The sequence below is a fragment of the Colletes latitarsis genome, chromosome 2, assembly GCF_051014445.1.
Source record: "Colletes latitarsis isolate SP2378_abdomen chromosome 2, iyColLati1, whole genome shotgun sequence".
In the NCBI taxonomy this organism is placed as follows: Eukaryota; Metazoa; Arthropoda; class Insecta; order Hymenoptera; family Colletidae; genus Colletes; species Colletes latitarsis.
This window is the reverse complement of record NC_135135.1, coordinates 20,998,041-21,016,914: the sequence shown is the minus strand read 5'-3', so window position 1 is coordinate 21,016,914 and position 18,874 is coordinate 20,998,041. Positions and strand designations below refer to the sequence as shown.

The 18,874-nt window shown below is 50.1% G+C and overlaps 1 protein-coding gene and 1 pseudogene across 1 annotated transcript in view; one reads left to right on the top strand and one right to left on the bottom strand.

Moving 5' to 3' along the window:
* Window positions 1-709: 709 nt before the first annotated feature.
* On the top strand, window positions 710-860 carry LOC143352031 (U1 spliceosomal RNA; annotated as a pseudogene).
* Window positions 861-1,306: 446 nt separating this feature from the next.
* The window catches only part of Su(var)3-3 (lysine-specific histone demethylase Su(var)3-3), an 85,462-nt gene continuing 67,894 nt past the window's right edge, over window positions 1,307-18,874 (bottom strand). Inside the window, exons 11-14 of the mRNA XM_076784064.1 lie at window positions 4,746-5,038; window positions 3,827-4,039; window positions 3,562-3,760; window positions 1,307-3,123 (exon numbers count right to left, since the gene is read on the bottom strand). Of these exons, the coding sequence (XP_076640179.1) occupies window positions 2,939-3,123; window positions 3,562-3,760; window positions 3,827-4,039; window positions 4,746-5,038 (890 nt within the window). The 3' untranslated portion in view covers window positions 1,307-2,938. The remainder of the gene's footprint in view (window positions 3,124-3,561; window positions 3,761-3,826; window positions 4,040-4,745; window positions 5,039-18,874) is intronic.

Sequence of the window (18,874 nt, the reverse complement as noted above, 5' to 3'; positions counted from 1 at the left end):
GAAAGCCGGAGCGATTGCACGCGTCGGGTCGCAAATTATGCGAGAACGCGAGCCCCGATCTCACGGTAAACCGACGATTCTCCAACGAAACACACGGAGACGCGAATAATTTTCTCTTCTCGTTCCCTCGGCTATAAGTGATTCGTTCCATTCGACGCGAAACCGGGGATTTCCGTAGAGAAAATCCTACGCTTTTATTAAAAAAGAAACTCTGCACAGACGATACGACGAAGAAAGATTCCCTGATACCGATCGATCCTCTATCTCCCAACAATTTTCGTAAACTAGATTCGCATTCGCGGATTTGCGCGTCAAACGGAAAATAGCCCGAACTTACGTTCTTCCTAAAAAGATGATCAAAAGCTCTACGTTATAAATTAATAATAATTTGTCAAACGTATACTATTTAATGTTTGTGCGAAATATATTGATCTTAATATATTAAAGGAACAATGACGAGTTAGATGGCAAAGGGGTTAAACTCTGCTCGCTAAGAATGGTTTCCGGTAAAGTGGAAGGCACCGGAACTTTGCGTTTAATCGATCAACCGACGAGTCGACCGACCCGCAGACGAATCGCAGATTCGTTAGTCAACTATCGCGATAGTTTGTCCGAATTACCGATGGGTGGAGCATCGATTCCGTGGTTTTCTCGAAGGTGAAAATGCGAACCAAAGGACTAATGATTGGGTCGGAAAACTATCCGATTCATACTAACCTGGCGTAGGGGATACCATGATCAACGAGGTGGTTCCCCCGGGCGAGAGGCCACGAGCTGAAGCCTGTAAGTACTCCTAACGAGAGTATTTGTGCGTTTAATTTTTGACAGTGTGGGGTTCTCGCCGGAATGGAGACCCCACCACACACGTAATCGTCCAACAAAATTTGTTCGTGCTGCTGCGCGTCGAATAAAAATTTTCTGGTATTCTTGTTATCGAGTAGAAGCAATCGATTCCACCGCATTCGTTGTTGGAGGAGTTGGATAAAGCAACGCTCGATAAGATTCAGGGAAACCGTAACCCATTTCGCTCTGCGCGACGTCTTCTTTAAACGGCGTCTTTCGCAGAGGTAAGATGCGTTTTCCGGGTACGCAAAAGAGAGATACATCGAGAGGAAGAGGCGGGCGATCGTTTGATGAAAGAGCCGAGAGAAGGACTTTTTTGTCGCGGGTCGAAGACGCTTCGGGAAAGAAACCGCTGGGAACAGCGACGAGTGTCGCGCGACACGGCAACGAATTCACCTAGTTACGAGTCGTATAGTCGTCAGGAATCCTCTCTTGAGACATTGACATTTCTTATTGCACAGCTTAACTTACCCCCGAGTGTTCCTCGGACAACGGAAAAGATCGTCTCGAGGGTGGCGAGAACACCGAGGTACGAGACGTTCTGACAATGGTGGCTCACTCGATCATCGGGAATCTTCGTCGAAATGGGTCGAAACGATCGTACAGAAGCATTACCATCTACTGAAACGCGATCTCTGGGAAGCTCGCGACTATAAGTCCCGGCATTACAGCGCGATTAGTCGCAACAGGGTGATGGATGCAATAATAAAACGAATCCAGTCGATCTCCTCGCTATCGTAACAACTCTCTGCCTTTAATCGCAATATACATGAGCTTTTCGTGTATAAACTCTTTAATTTTACACATTGTTGCGCGTGCTCGCAATCGGTTCACCAATACGGTTCTCGCGCGCGATCGAGTGCGTTCCATCAGGTTGGAATGTCTTAAAGAGATACGTGTGCGTTGGGGACGCAAACCTCGTTTCTTCCGCGTCGATTCGAACGTCCAAGACGCGGAGGGAACGCGGGATCGCGAAGAATCGAGTACTCCTCTCCATTAGGTGATCGATAATTTCCTGGATCGGTCACCGGCGAACGCCGCAGCAGAGAACGCGATCGTCCTTCGACGAAGCCACGATCCGTCCATTAGGAATCCGTTCGGTCCATTAGGCGTCGCGACGTCCAACCGATTAGCGAACTGGACACCAGCCGAGCGCTGCAGTGACGCGCTTGGCCACGGCTCTCGCGGCGGGTAATTCGCGAACACTCGAGGCGACAAAAACGTCTGTTCCGATCCAGCGAAGCGGAACGGTGCGGAGCGGAGCGGCTCGCTCCAGCGATGCTGGAAACTGGCGACGATCGGGAGAACGCGTCGACGAGCAACGGAAGCACGATAGGCCAGAAAGATCCGGACAGAGACGTTTACGAAGCATGCATACAGTTTCAAGCCAGTAAAAAAGATTATTTCATGTAACAGAATACGCTAAGAGTACAATGGACCGATTCTATAGTATGATACAAACTAAAGGTTCACAAAGGCGGAACGAAGCAAAGGCACGAATCTATTCTATTATGAATCGATATGATCCTGCTACGCTTTTCCATCTTTCCAATCTTCTGCACTGGGTGTCGCTAAATTATACATCACGAGTACCATGGTATCAAATTAACGAAACATTAATATTATTTTTCAAGAGAACGGCTGAATTGCAGCCATGGTTTCAAACCAAACCAAACGTATATAATCCATCCGTGATGCTCGTGACCTATCCGGCGCTAACGCGTGCGCGCGATAGTTTCAAATGCAAGAATAAGCTTAATTATAAAGCGAGATGTTAGCGCAAGGAATTACTCGCTTCGAAGAACAATACGCGTAGCTCCTCGTTCGTGGACCAATTCGAAGGATGGACGGTCGAACCGTAGCAGGATCGGAGAGGTAACGCGCGTCAAACGGATCGAGGGTCCGGTTATCGACAGATTTTCCTAACTAATTCGCATCCGAATAGTCGTATACGCGCAAGGTTAACCAAAATCTCGGGTGAAACGGTTCAACCCCGTTCATTCTGGAGGGTTATTGTGTGTTCCGGTTTGTCCGTCGCCCTAGCGAGAACAACACGGTCATCGTCGTTCGAACGTGACGTTTCTCGCGAGAACGACTAAGGCGTGGAGCTGGTGCCAGTGGTCGCCGACGGAATTCCCGACGGCGGTGGAACGGAAGTCGGCATCGTTGGCGGCGCGTACGGGCTTCCGCAGAGCTGGTCGGCGATACGTCCACCCTCGCGCAGCCCGCTGAGGAACGCGCCGTGCACGGTGGCCGGATAATTTCTTATGGTATGCTCGCCTGAAACCACGGAATTAAAATCTACTTTGATCTCGCAAAAAATCATGCACCGACCGAGCCCTTTCGCAAAGGCGAAACAAAGATGCAGACAAGATCAAATCGCTCGAACCTTCTTCTTTACGAGAAACTACGCGAAGGTATGATTTTATCGAGTCCGTAAATAGGCGTATCGAAGTCGATACGGACCAACTAGTCTTAAAATTCGGTGTACCAATTACGAAGTTATTTAAATCCTCTTGAGCGATTCTTTCCGAACGAGCGTAAAAAAAAGTACAGAAAAGCGGAATCTCTCGAGACGAGGCGAGCGAGATTGTCCATAAAGGCAGCAAGCAAGTTGGTTCCGCCGGTGAAAAAAGAAGTCGGTCGACTTTGTCCCGGTAAAAAAGGTAAACGCGAAATAAGCAGCGGCTCGAAATGTCGCGGAGTCTAAACATTTACCTGCGAAAAAGACTCTCGGCTGCAAGGCTGGGGCGCCGGGGGTGGTCGGCGGCGCGACCGGTGCTGCTAAGAGATCGTAATCGCTGCCAGAACTGCCGACCGCGACGAAACTGTAGGAACCTCTAGCCCAGGGATCCGCCCTCCATCTCGTCACCACGCTTTCCCGCGGCTGAGGGACCACTTGATTCCCGAAAATACCCTGAAAGGTACCGCATGAAACTTCCGTCGTCCGCTGCACCGATATCTTTAACTCGGTTCGATTTACCTTCAACACGGCGATGCAGCGTCCGACGATGACGTCGTCGCTGACGTTTTCCATTACGCAGGCTGCCTCGCCGGCCACTAGTGCCAACAGCACAGGCGCCTTGTACAAATTCCAGAAGAGGAAAAGCTCCCCGCGCGACGCTGTCGTGCTTCCCACGTGGCCGAATAGATTGGCGGTCGGGTCCCAGAAGATCCGCTCGAAGCACAGCACCACCTAACGTGACGGATTTACCGGCGTTACTTACTCTATCCCTTAATCTCCTGCGGAATCCTGCAACGATTATTCTCCGCGAGCACGCAGACTCGCGCCCGTTTCGATGCCGCTTAAAAGATCAACGGACTCGCGATTCTCGCATCTTTGATCGTCGCTCTAGACTATGAATACACTTGCTCCGCGAACAATTTGCTCTTTGTTTTACGTGGCAAGAAACGTGTAAAATTTTGTGGTCGCGAGATGCGGCGAGTGGTCATCGCAGGAGCAAAACGCGTCGCCGAAGACGGATCTCCCGGAATCGGGGAACGGTTGCGCGCTGCCCGCTCGATTCATCCAAATTACCCAAAATTTATTCCGTTTCAGCGGCTATCGGACGAGAAATCCTGACAGCCGTAGCCCGTTTCAGGAACGCGATGAGCCTTTAATTTCGCATGCGAAAGTACGGACGCGCAGCGGTCGTAAAGCGGTCCCGTCCGGGAGGCCGTAAAAGGAACGTGTCCCGGCGTAAGAAGCGACACGAGCCACGTCACCGCTCGCTGCTCGCTGCTCGCGACGAAAGGAGACCGCCGGATCACAATATATCTCATTCGAGCAACGCTCGACAAGTTCGATCGTCGTTCTCGCCGGGCGCATAAATCAGCGAGCCTCGGCCCGCGAAGGCCACGGGGAGAATACGAGGGGAGGCCGTCCGCTCGCGGGGCTTTACCTTATTTAAATTGCCGAACCCGAGCCTCTGAATGGCCTGAGACTTCCAGTCCGGAAGCGGCGGGTTGAAGGCGACCGCGGACGGCGGGGCGGAAGCCTTCAGGACGCCCAGCGGCAGCGTGACCAGCACAGCGTCCGCCTTGTAGACAGTGTGATTTGTGTGGGGGCTGCGCGAGGGTGCTGCCCACACTTCTACGCCATTTACCCCGTATCGCACCGCCCTGGCAGCTGTGTTCAATCGGATGTCCAGGCCTTCCGACAGAGCAACAGGTACGCACGAATATCCGTTGCGAACTGCGAACCAATGCACCAAAAGATCATACAATTTATTCCCGCTACTCCTTTCCTTCGAGAAAACTGACGCGGGGCCAGATGGTAGATAGCCGCGTATTTCAACTCGGAGATAAAAGACCGTGCACCAAGTAATCCGTATACTTGTTATTGCGATTTTACTTAACGGACGGATAAGACGCGCGAAAAGAACGATTGCCACGGCACGCGCAAGGGTGGCCCCGACGGCGGTAAAATTCCGTGGGCCGACGTCATCGGGAGCGATAAAGGCTCCATTACCGTTTAATTGGATATTTCGCATTAGCGCGGCTAAATCAGGACACCTGACCCGGCCCTAAATTCTCGTAAGCACATTCGAACCCCATAACATCGGCTGCGCATGTACTAATAATGATACACAGGCGTCTCCACTTAGGGGGTTAATTATGTTGATGGCCACCGGTGTGCTAACAAGCACTCTCCTATCTGCGAACGCCATTTCGGAAATTTAAATTTACGCGTTCTCGTGCCAAAGCGCATTGTAATTTGAATTATCGCGCTATCGAGTCGTTGCGAGAAATATAAGGGGGTGGTGGTGCTGGAAGGAAGAAGATAGAAAAGTTGGGCGGCAGATTCGCGGTACACGTTGTTTTCGTGCGGTTCGAGCCGATCGTCTCGAAATTTATCGTCGCGTCGCGAGCGAGAACCGCCTCGTCGTTTCGTTAATTCGACCGATTTAAATTCGACGTCGAGCGTTTCGAGGCTGTTCTTTATCCCGGGGTTTGGTGCGGGGGACCAATGCGTGCGGGGGAACGGCGACCGGTCGATCGAGAGACGCGACGCGCGACGCGGTTCGATCCACGCACGATTATTTGCGACGAAACGACACGCCGGATTCGTTATTACTTTAATTGGAATCCATTTGACTGGCGGCTACACCGGTGCGCCGAGTCGGGTAGACTCTCGCTCGTGTCTGGCGTCGATTACAGAAACCCTTTCTAATAAGCGAGGGAATATTCAACAGCCAGTCAAGGGAACGATCCGCTGCTACCAAAATTATGGTAAGTCGACCCTCCACCCCACCCCTCGTCCTCGTCTCGTTCACTCTCGAATGGGAAATTAATTCCTCGCAATGAGGCGGCCGGTTCCGAGTCGATGGAAATTGTCCACCGAGAACCAGAACCGATCCGGTTTCGGTTTCACCGCGCGACAGTTCTTCCAGAATCCTCCAAATGAGACTCGTTTCTCTCTTCTTTCGATATTTCGAACAAACGATACCGAGCATTATATTTTTCTCGACTCCCTTTCTATAACGCAGTATCCGAAGGCGGACCATTATGGACCTTTTCTCGTTAATCGAACGTCCAAGCGCTTCTTACGAAGTAATCCTATTACTTCCGTTGCACGGAATTACGACGAGATTATAATTCCGTTATCGGAAGAGAAGACAGTATCGAGAATAATTACTTTATTCCATAGTCTATCAATTATCCGACGCGACAATTGATTCCATACGTCAAAGTACGATTACGTTCGCATCCAGACTGACAATTTTCTAGCAATAAAATATTTCTATTCCACTCGGAGATCTGCGATATCGTTCCAACGTTCATTTTCGACCGCCCCCGCTGTTGTCTTTTATTAAAAAGTCATCTCTAAAATCTGGGAAAGAAAAAAGCAAACGGAACACGCTTTCAGCGAGTTTCATTTCCTGCTTTCGGTTCGAACGTTCCGAGTGAATATTTCAGCACGCTAGATATACTTTGCCCCTGCAGAATCAAAAATTCGTTATACGTATTTCCGTTCCGTGCGTTCGCCGTACGCTCCACTCTCGGTACATTTATGGCGGCTAAAAGGAGCGATAAACGTTGCTACGACGACTATGGATAGACGGGAGAGTCGAAGAGACGATAAGACGAAAAGACTGCCTGCGTTCTCTTTGCTAATGTTATTCCTACGAAGATACGTATCCTCGCGATAGACCGATCTAACGCATCGCGAGATACGACGCGCTCCTCGACGCAAACAAAGAGCAATTTTTCGAAAAAAGCAAACTTGTAAAATTGCATCCGTTAGGAAGATGTTGGTTGAAAATATCGTCCGCGCGGGGATGAAAAATCCATGTCTCCGGGTAAACGATTCGCGGTACGGAAGAGGCGCGGGCCACGCGTTAACCGGAACCTCCTGGCGACGAGGTTCACCGGTCGGTCTCTTGTTTGCTCGGTCTCTGTTGCACGCGCGTGAAGGCAAATATTTAAAGAAGAATTTATCAGCGGAGAGAGAGAGCAGCAGCGTACTCTGGAGAACGATCCGGGGTACGACGCGACGCGGCTTTTCTCGTTCTATCGTCGGCCGTATCGTCGGGGGCCCTGTGCTAGAGCGAGCGAGCGACCGAGCCAGCGAGCTTACGCTACCCTCTCGCGTCTTGTCTTCCGTTTGATCTTTGCTCGCAGTATTTTTTGACGGCGAGTCGAACAATTTGTATGCCGCGGTGGTTTTCAATTTACATTTAAATTGGTTGCTTATGGCGTTCTGTCGTCTCGACAGGAGTCGAAGTGCAGCCGGGAGCGGAACAGCGAGGGACGGCCAAAGAGAGAAAGAGGCCGCGGACGGTGGAGCGTGCGAGGCCGACGAAGAGGGCAACCGAGTCGCGGGGAGACGACCGACGGGGCGGGAGCTCCGCGCACCCGACGTCCTGCTCGAACAGTCAAATACTGAAACGGCCCCAAGAGAGAGAGACTGGCAGAACTCTCTGCCGAGTTCAACGCACCGACGACGCTCTGCCGCGGTTTTTGCGCGCCACGTAAACGTGCCGGAACACGCCAGAGACCAAATCGGAGAGAGGGTGACGGCCGCCCGGCCGGGTAGCTTTCGCTAGCAACATGTTCCTGCATGCATACACAGTTGATCAAACGTTCCGGAGCCACGGATACCGAATTTACATTTTACCGATCGACGCCAAACGGAGCGTGCTTACCTTCGATGATGACTCCTTTCTTAGATAACGCTAAGAAAGCAGAACCAACGATAACGAATCTAACTAGGGCCGTTACGGTACCAGCGTTTCGATGGAACTTTCCCTTGCTCGAACCATGCTTTTCCAGGTCAGCTAAACAACAGCAAATTTCCAATTGCTTTCCATACGCTTGCTCGACTCGAAAATGTTCGTATAAACATCGATAACGCTGGGAGTTATAAGAAAAACTTCGTAAAACAACAGGAGTTTGACTCCAAGACAATATTAACTCGCAACATGTAATTACACTAATTAATTGTTATTTAAAAAAAAAAAAAATACACTCGAGGGAGAAATCAATCTTCCGCTAATGAACCTGACTGCTCCTCGGAATCGGAGAAGCTGCTTCGCGAAGAACGGCTTCAGTTTCAGTGTTTCTCGGATAGGGGTTTTCATTATTTACAAACAATGAATGGTAACTAAATATTATACAAAGTTTTATCTACTACATTAATCGATTCGAGGCTAATTAGTAAAACTATTCGCACGCTTCGGGCAGGAAACGTGACCTCCTTGATTATCTTTAGCCGAGGCATTTTTTTTATCATTTAACGAACAATTAACAGCACGTACCACAAGATAGATACCAAGTAGAAAAAGACAAGCTTTGTACGGACGTAATAGTATCGGATCGGTTTTCCGGAGGTAATTTACATTTTGAAAATTGTCTTCTCATTGACGCACGTGCTCCAAGTTCTAAACGGGGTGTAGAAATACGGAAGATCAGAGAGGGGGGTTGCTTTTCGTGTTCAACCAACCGTTACATCAACATTCCTCGTTGCGACTCTCGAAAGCATACGTAAGGGAGAGGAAGTCTCATTTGCCTCGTCGAGCAAACATTGATTTTCGGGAATCGGGAAGACCGCTCGTGCGGTTCTTGCAGGTGAACTTCCACCTTTGCGTCCGGGTCTTCGATGAAACCCCAACTCCTGCTTAACGGAAGCAAATATTTAACAAACAAACAGCTTCGACGTTAGGCTGCTGCTGCTGACGCGTGGTCTGGAAGAAACTGATTGACCTTTGAGGGTATCCTCTTGCTCGGGAAGATCGTCCTCCCAACCGTTTACGCGACGCGAATTCACTTCTCCGGACCAGCCAACCGATAAATCGTACGTCTTTCAACGAGATAAACCAAACTTCTTACCTAATTTTTCTACTTTCGTAACCGTTTAAAAAATACAAACCTCGAGTCGAACCTCCCTGATGCGCGTTCAAAAAATGTGCCATTCGGATGGAATTAGTTTTCACCATGGCAGAACTGTGTTCGTTTGACAAGGCGTACCTCGGAACCAATAGCGAAATGGATCGTCCCTCGCAAACTGTTGCGAATTGGGTTCAAAGCAGTCTCGCCTAAATGTAGTAGAACGCAAAAGAACAATATTTGCGGAAAAGGTAGAGGACGAGGTACTTTCACCCTCCCCCCAACGGTAAATATCCCAGTGCTTCGGTTTGTCGCGCGACAGAGGGTCGTTCAGAAACACCGTGGAAATTAGTGTACACGGGTGCGGTGGCGCGTCGTACAACTCCGGTTCGCGAGCTCCTCGTTACACTACCGTGGCATGGTTAACAATGAACGCGTTCCCAACCGTGTTGCGATCGAAAATGAACTCCGATTCGCTTAACGCGCCCAGACAGACGCCGTCTTATTACCGGGGCTGTGCAGGTGAGATTAAGCGACGCAGCGCTGGATGTTGACGCGCAAACAGACGCATTACACATAAATTAGCGATTAACCGGGCCCGTAGCCCCGCGGTCGAAACGACGGGTAAACTTCCGGGACGCTTAGGCGCGACATAATAAGATTAATAGGATGAAAGTTTGAACGAATGCCAGGACCGCTGTTTCTCGTATTAATCATAACTGTCTGCGACGACGTCTCGTTCGTCGAGTCATTACGCTAACATTCCGAACCGCGACTCCTCCTGTGCGTTCCCGAATAGAATTCGCTGGACATACGAACGCGGCTAAACGCGCGAAAGTGTCTCCGCAGAGAGACCGTACTGGCCGAGAGTATCGGTGCCATAATGGAACCATTCGAAAAATTGAGATTCCTCCTGCTAACCGAATACGGAGTAAAACCGATCGGTCTTTAGAGACTCGCACTAACCTTTCGAAACGTTCGATTTTCCCGCGGTCTGACTCACGTCGCGATTACTACTTCTTCTTGGGTTTTACAGAGTCCATCGAAACGAATCGCAAGTACGGAGTACTTTGGCGAAAAATAAACGTTACCCATTGTCGTTTCGACGGTCCCGTTTCTTCTTGCGCGTTATCTTGGCGTCCTGGTCGCGCCGCTGGATTTACCATCGGCAGCGTTCTGTATAATTTGTTCAGATTGCGATAAAGTTAATTGGAGCCTGTACGGAATTTATGACGCCGGCCCGAGGAAACTACCGGGGGAACGCGAGATTCCTAGATCGCGCTAGTAAGTAACGTTCGAGGAGATCGATATCGAGCGGCGATTTATTACAATTGTCACACATTCTGTGCAAATGAGCTTGTACAGATGCGTTTACCCGCGATCCGGCCGTAACGATCAAAGAAATTCTTCGCGCGGACATTAATGTACCCCGCGAACAAGTATCGACCTATTTTTCCTACGCGAACTTTGGATCACGCGAATACGAGCAAACGAAGCGACGGCTAGACGGCTTAAGAATTTTCTGCTTTGGGGGATCGATATGGTAACGATCGAGAACCTGGAGCATCGTCGCCGCGGCGTTGGAGCTGGTGGAGGAGCGACATCCGCGGCAGAACGTGAAAACTGCTCCTCCCCGAGTCGGTACAACAGAAAGGATACATGGATCATGGACGAGGTATACGAGTAGACCTTACATCCAATGTACTTTTTTAACGGAATAAAATAACGTAAAGAATTTTTTTCTCAAAACTGAGTACGATTTCGGTATATGTAGTCACCAAAAATGCTTGTAATTGACCCTCACAACCGAAAATAATTTTTTAATTTCGCCGAATAATTTCTGCACCAATCTGTCCCAATCTCTGTCGATTTTGAAAGTTACTGACTGTAAAGGGGACTGCTAATTTCTTTCGAGTATTTTACAAATCCCTACATCGAAACGAAAAAGAAAACAAGATTAATAGTGCAGCATTCTCGATTGAAAGATAATTTTTTGGTAAACTGTTGCATGGTGGTAACGGATCACCGTCGAGCATTCTCGAAACGTAATACCCTTGCAGAAAATTTCCCGCCAGTAGAATCAACAGGATCGATGGTTAGAGAGCAAGGAAGGCCGCAAACGAGGGAAATGGCGCGGTATCGAGCGCCTCTTGACGCGGCAACTTTATCCTCCCGCTAGAGTCCGGCAATAATTAAACCACCGAAGGAGCGCTCGCCGTAAGACGCGCCGGCCAGTCTATTAGTCGCTCGGAACTGCAGAGAATTAGGTGGTCGTTAGGGTGGACAGTGTTCGCGGTAATGTGGATTGCGCGTAAGTATGCGCGGCGGGAGTGCGTAAAAGTGAGAGAGCGGCGGAGGCGTTAAAGTGAAAAGGCGGATAGAGGTAAAAGGAATAGAAAGCAGGGGAGGGGAAGGGAAGGCCGAGAGAACGAGGAACCAACGAAGGAAGAAGAACGCAAAGGGCCAGCTCGCGGCAAGAAGATATTTGAATACGACTATATACCGGGAGTAAATCGTATCGTCCGCAAACGAGCAGCGGGCTACACAAGAAATGCATTTGCCGGATGCTGGTGGTGGGGATAACGGGCCCCTCCCCGCCGGCCGAGGGGGAACAGGGCGCGCGCCGAAAGGGATTCGAGTAGCGATGGGCGTTTCGGTTCCACTCTCGCAAACTTTCGAGCAACGTCCCTCGAATATTGTACCAACGTACGGAGCTTCGATGGGGATGATCGACAACCCGAGCTCGAAACTACAACTTCAAGCTCGATTATGCGCTTTTCTAAATCTTCGTTGAAATCAGAATTTTGTATATCTCGGAATTAATTGTTCGACCACGGGGGTAATAATTCCTAGTATGGGATTCCCGTACGATCCCAGCATAGGGACGGTAAACTATTCGCGAATGCAATCGAAGATTTGGTATAGGATCTGGGCCCACGTTTGCTTATGAAACTGCTCGATGGACTCGACGCTTTGAGACGGATGGTCAAAATGGCAGAAAAGTTTCGTCGCGAAGGAAAGGATTCGAGGGATGTTGAGTCCATCGCTGGCTACGAGGAACGTGTAGTCGGCAAGGGGCACGGTAAGGCCCACGGAAAGACCCCTTTCGTTCCCGTCTGGTCCAGGCGGAGAGCAAAGGGGCGCTATCGAGCGAGCTATCTCCCACCACCCGTACCAGTTGCGCCGTAATATATAGGCCGTATCTCAGGCCCGCAAATTGCCTTTTTAAACACAACAAGACAGCCGTGCCCCCTTTCAATTTACGCGGGGCCCTTTTTCGCGTGCGCGCTCCATTCCGTTTCCCTTCGGTCCTCCGCCGCTTCCCCCTTCTCTCCTCGCCTCGTTCCTCCTACGTCTCGTTCGTCTCGACTTATTCGCGCCATGTTCTAACTTCTCACCCTCCGCGATCTACTTTTCTCGGTGTTTTTATCCCCTCCCGCCCCCGAAACCGGCGAAATTCTTATCTAGAACGAAACGACAGAACGAAATATTCAAAAACCGTTCGTCCATCATTGGAATAAAAATTCTAGCAACGTTTTGGCTGGATTTTATGGATCAAAAGCGTTTCCCGGTATTCTAAATAAATGCATGCTCGCAGGATTCTTCGAAAATGAGGCGTTATATGTATATTATCAGTGTAATTACAAAGACGGTAATTGGTTCGAGCGACAGCTGAACGGCTACCGTGTTCGGCCACATTGTAGGGGTTCTCTGGAGCTCGACGAGAAGGGAATGGAAATTTGTAACGAGATCGCAGGTATTTCGCGACAAGAGACCGCCGCTACGTCCAAGAACACGGATCATTCACGGAATTTTTCTCCGAGCAGCTTATTAAAACCAATCCACGGCGGACGGCCCGTAATAACGTTCGTACTTCCAGGTGAACGGTGTAGTTAGCGTGGTGCGACGCGTCTGGATAATTTTAGAACGACTCGCGACAGGAAGAACGACTCTTTTTCTCCGCGGGGAACGGATTTTTCTCCGTTTCGCTGGCTACCGGACCGTGTGCGTGCGTGCAAGAACTCATTTTGCCTCCAGCCAGGAAAACGTTCGTCATTCGTTCGGCAAAAGAATCGGTTCGCGGGAAACGATTACCAATCGCAGCGTACCTTCGAAAACAATTACGGTTCCAAGTATGCTCCAATGGCTCTGTCATCGACAAAGGATCTTTGAAAATTGCGACGCTAATGCAAATAGATACTTTGCCAAGAAGCTAGATACGAGTGTCTTTGATCTAGTAAATGGGGACGCGTTAAAGAGGACCAGATACGATGCCATAGCGATTATAATTTAGAATTCACGCTATTACGTACGAGAAGAACAGCTGTACAATTCACACGAGTTAAATTACAAATTTGCAACGTTTGTTGTCACTTTTATTGCAACGAAATGGAACTTATATAGATTAGAAATCTATGTCTGTTTTTTATTTCAGATATCTCCGACGGCTGCCAAGCTGCTAACCACGTTTATGAGACGCCATTGCTCTACGGCACGTATCTCTGCACAGGGCCGTACTTAGGTACTCGAGCGATCGAGCCACGATGGAATATGGTACCCTTCGCACATTCCCTTTACGATAGATACACGTGTACGTGTGTTTTACTTTGTTCGTACAACCACCAATTTATCATTCAAATAAACACTAATCCGCGTTGTGGTTCGTTATTAATAATCGATGGGAATCGAACTTTCCCTCTGTGAAAAAAAATCAGTTAATCGCATCGGGGGTAGAGGAGCGCGTGGCAAGACGGAAAAGAAACGAGCGATCGTTCCCATAACCGGGGAGAAAATAAGATATTATAAAGGATCCCGGGAAGGAATTTCCTCTCGTTCTACCTACCGCCTTCAGCTAAAGACTACAAAGTGAAAAAACGTCGTGATAAGCAGCGAAAGTATTATCTCGAAAAGTAAAGGGAGATGAAAAAGGAACGGGTAACACAGGGTGGAAGGAGAGAGCAAGGGCGAGGGGGTTAAAGGGGTGTGTACAGGGCGCAGGTTTTAATCGGCGTAATAAGACGTCAAGGACACGCCGCGGTCACCGGAAGAAAAATTCGTTCGGCGGGCGCAGTTAAGCGATCGCCGCGGCTTGACTCGACAAGATTGTCGATTTATGTTTACATACTCGTTTTACGTGAGATCTCGATAATTAGAGTAGTTACCTACACAGGCGCGGCGAGGCTGCGCGCGTACGTGGAACCGCCTCGTCGGACGGGCAGGATGATGCCGGGAGGATTTAAAAAATGGAAGAAGCACGAGCAGCGCCGAAGGTTTAAACGAGGGTCGATTAATCCCTCCGGGGGGAACGCGGTTTGAAATTGGCGTATAGTCTTCGCCGCGTTATCTTCGATCGTAAAGCATCGTCATCTCGGCCTCGATACACTTCGAACGGTTGCTTATTCATCCTGCTCACAAGTCAATATAATCCGTCAGAATCCCTCGGGTCCCCCGTTCCCGTCCACGTATTCCGATCTCCCGTATTTTTCCGCGGATCGTCCGAGAAGCAGGATCCAAGGAGCATCGACGCGAGCTCTCCAAGGTTCGCAAAACCTCCTCTCGTCTCTCGTTCTCCCTTGGTAAAAAGGTTTTCTTTCGATTCTCCTCCTCTCTCGGGCGTCTACTTGGGACCTTGGGCAACGCGGATCGGGGGTAGTGTAAATATTAATCGGTGGGAAAGGAGAAGCTGCGACTAGGCGAGAGAACGAGCACGCGGGTCGCTCGGTTGATTTACAACGTGGCATCGCGGCCCCTGAACCAGCTATCGCGTATTTGCTCGTAATAACTCGGTTTGCTTTAAGCGCGTTTTGATGGTTCGCGTTATATACGATTCGACCGGTGCTCGATGTAAAACGTTCGTACACGGGTATGGATATTCGGTTCGACGAGAAGAGTCGTTACCCCTGGCTGCAGGCAACGCAGCGGGCGTCGAAGGAAGAATGCGCCGCACGAGAAGGTGCACGGTCCGAGCGATACGAAAACTGAATCCACCAGGAACTTTTCAACCTTGCCACAACGAATATTACAAATACCGTAAAGGGCGTGGAAAATGGCAAAAATTCGAGGCAATGCTACGTATAAATTTCTATTATATTTCCGGTTAAATCCTTTGATACAACGAGAAAAGTCAGATCTACGATCGTTGTTTATAGATTAACGAAAAAAATGAGCGTAACGTTGCATCCTAAATCTGGCTAAACGTCTAAAGGGACGCGGCAGTCCTATCGGTTCGGCACGCGTATTCGAGCACAATGACAAACGGTTAACTAGAATCGCAAACAGTTTACTAGACAAATAGTTCGACGCGGTGAGCGTTAAATAACCAATCGATCAGGAATGGTAGCTCGATATCAGGGGCCCGGGTTCCGATGCGGCCAGCGCAGGCACACGTGTTGCCAATTACCTCTGCCGCGTGAAACGACGTCACAGTTGAATCCTCCGTGGCGGCAGACCGACGAACACGACCGACAGATGACCGTCCGGCTAGGGTAAAAAAGGGTTAATCGCGATAAAGCAGAGATTCCCTTTTCGGGGCCATTAAATGAGGCTGGGGGGTGGGTAAGAGCATTGAGAAACTTCCTCCCGCGGCGGTTTTTAAACAAAACATCCGAACCGAAGGGAACCCAGTCACGGCGCGTAACGAGCGAGGCGTCCCCGCAAGACGAAGATCGAGTTCGCGCATATCCCCGAGCCGCGTCCGGTTCTTCGACTAACAATAAAGTCTACGCGGCGCACGATGGTATTACGCCGAGCGGAGCGGAGCTGAGCCGAGACGAGGCGAGGCGAGGCGAGGCGAGGGCCTCGCGTAATTGAGTCAAAATTATTTTCAAGCGGCCAGGGCCGTGGTCATTACAGCGGTTAGCCTCAATCGAGGGCGGTCCGGCGAGCCAAACTTTCCGGGTGGCAACTTTTTCTGCTTTGATGATCACTGTCAGTGGGCAAAAGGCCGCTTACGGGCCTCGCGCGCTCTCACCTCGCGCGTCGCTCCATCAATCTCTCGTAACCCAGCATGCCGTTTTTACCGGGTGAAATTTATTACGCCGTGGCCCACGCTCTGGTCGACCGGGCCCCTCCGCGCGAGCGAGCGCCCGCTGCCTTCGCCTCGCAGCTGCGACTCGTCGATGCCGTTCCCGCGACCGGGACACTTACCCTCTTCCTCGCTGACAGTTTGCCGATCGCTGGCCCTAAGAGAATTCAAGGGTCGATCCGTCGAACAACGGAGCCTAGAAAATCGCGCTCGCGAACAGTTCCGATTTCACTTTGAGATTCGAGACTCGTCGAGGAACCAGAGGGTACTTTCGTTTCGTTACGCTTTCGAAGAAAATTTACGTGCCGCGAGACGTTAGGTGGTAAACTGGACGCGAGCAGAACAACATCGCGGATACTGGGTTCCCGAAAGGCTGATTCCCGCGGACATTTACGTTTATTCGTGCGCGAAATCGAATTCTCGCGGGGGCGTGCACATTCCCGAGCCGAACATTGTCGCGTTACGATCGAAAGCAGACGGGAACGGAGCGTCTGCCGTCGTCGACGGGACACGTATGAAAACGCTTTGCCGGTCGTTCTGGCGGACATCAACGCGAGATACGTATCGGTCTACGTAAATACGGAGAAGAGACGATACGATCGGGAAGGATCGTTATGGAATCTCCGGTTCGAGACGCTCCTTTAAATTTATAGGGACTTGGCGGTCCGATGAATCTGCCCGATCGAGAACCGACGGGCTGGAATCTTGGTAATGCGTGGCTTTATCCGTCACAAATGATTGTGGTTGCCGGTAATGGCCGGCGCGTCGTTCCCTCGATTTTTCAACACGCTCGGCTAACGTGCACTTTCCCGAATCGCCGTGTCGATTCGACGCTCGGGATCATTGATGTTTGTCTTGCGTTCCTCGGCCGTTGAATTGAATAACGCGCCACGGGATACTTTGTCCCGAAACGAGCGAAACACCCCGGATCGTCTCGACGAGCATCGAAAAGAATCGTTTGGTAGCGCGATACGTGCAATTCCCGCGATCACAAACCTCCGTAAAACGTACTTTCAAGGCGTGTTCGTTGCACGTTTCTCGACGAATTAACGCGGAGGACGAATGCTGGAACGGCGAGGGCGCCGAACCATAGACGATACTTTCTTCTCTTTCGAACATGGATCTTGTACGCGTACAATGGATTTTTCTAAATACGAATAGAATGGTATCGAAGCGTGCAACGTCCAGGCGTTTCGTTTCTCACGCTCGATTTTCGTCAGCCGCGCAATTAGTCGAAAGTATTTAGAGAAAGGAAGAGGAATATATCGGGGTAGCGCGTCCTTGTTAGAAAAAAGCTGGTCCCGATTGACAGGGCGGTGTGTATCTGTCGTTGGGAGCTTGTAAGCCAACGAGCGTTACAAGCGTTCACGGAATTCCCGTACGATTCTTCGCGTGCATTACGTGCGCGCGAATAGTTGCATGCGCCACGGTTGCGAATTACGAGCGCTACCGGCGACGATTCTTTAATAAACCGTTAGCCGAATAGGACAGTAGGAGCACGTAACGGGCAAGCATTTCCACGGATAAAAAGGGGTTACACTATACGTTAATATATCAGGTTATCTTCGATCAGCTTTATAACGATACTCGCCCGAGCCTCTCTTAACAAGCGGCCAGATTTTTCTGGCAGTTAATGGCGACTTTCTCCTGTTTATTGTGCGCACGATCGTATCTCGTTCGAGAATTAATTAGTGTCAGCCTCTTTAAAAGGTCTTCGCAATTCTCACGAAATGCGCAAATCCGCACGAGAGCGGATTCCAGGAGAGTCCCTCTCTTTCCATCCTTCTGTGCTCGTTTAGAAAGTCCACCTGGTCGTCGTGCGAGATGAGCCGGTGTGCGAGAATAAAATGACCTTTCTCGTTTGATCCGCTCGATATCGAGGCATTCCATCCCCGTTTCGCGCCTCGAAAATTATCTGCGCCGAAACCGCGTACCCCCTTCGATTTTCCGCCAAGTTTTGCCTGCCCGGATCGAACAACGCTTAAAGTCGTTTTCTCTTGGATCTCTTCCATACGATCGAGTCTATAATTTATCAGCAACCGAACCACGGACAAAGCCCGGCTGGATAGAGCACGGAGCAGACCAGAATGTTGCCTTCGATTTGATTCCAGCCGTCTCGGTTACAAGACCAGTCGACGAGCCGTATTCCCAACCCCAGCCTACAATAAAAAAGAAGAAAACTTTGTCGCCGGGGATTTGGATCGCAGGGGATGCGGTTCGCCGTCGAGCATTTTTTCAGCTTCCAATCTTATTAGAAGCAACTCGATGCATTCCAACGACCTTCCCATGAAACGCGGGAACGACGAGATTCACCCTACAGGCTGGTCGGATAAGTTGGTCGGGGCACTCGACTCGCGTTTAAAAGTTACCCGGAAGGGGAGTCGATAAACAAGTTCCGCCGGTTAACGTCGTCCCCGGTCACAACGAGACATTTACATTATTTCAACTTCCGCGTCTACGATTTCATCCCCGGGACTTATAACCCTCTCGAGTGACTGTTTAATTTAATGCTCGGCACGAAGCTGTCTCGGTCCTCGTCCCTACATAAACCAACCCCGCAATTCCCGAGCACAGTCTCTCGTCCTTGTATCCAGCTCCTCCGCGACCCGCCGCCACTGTCGTCGATAACTTCGAATTGCAACGAGCAGCCATATTCTCTCGTATAAGGGGCTCCCGTGA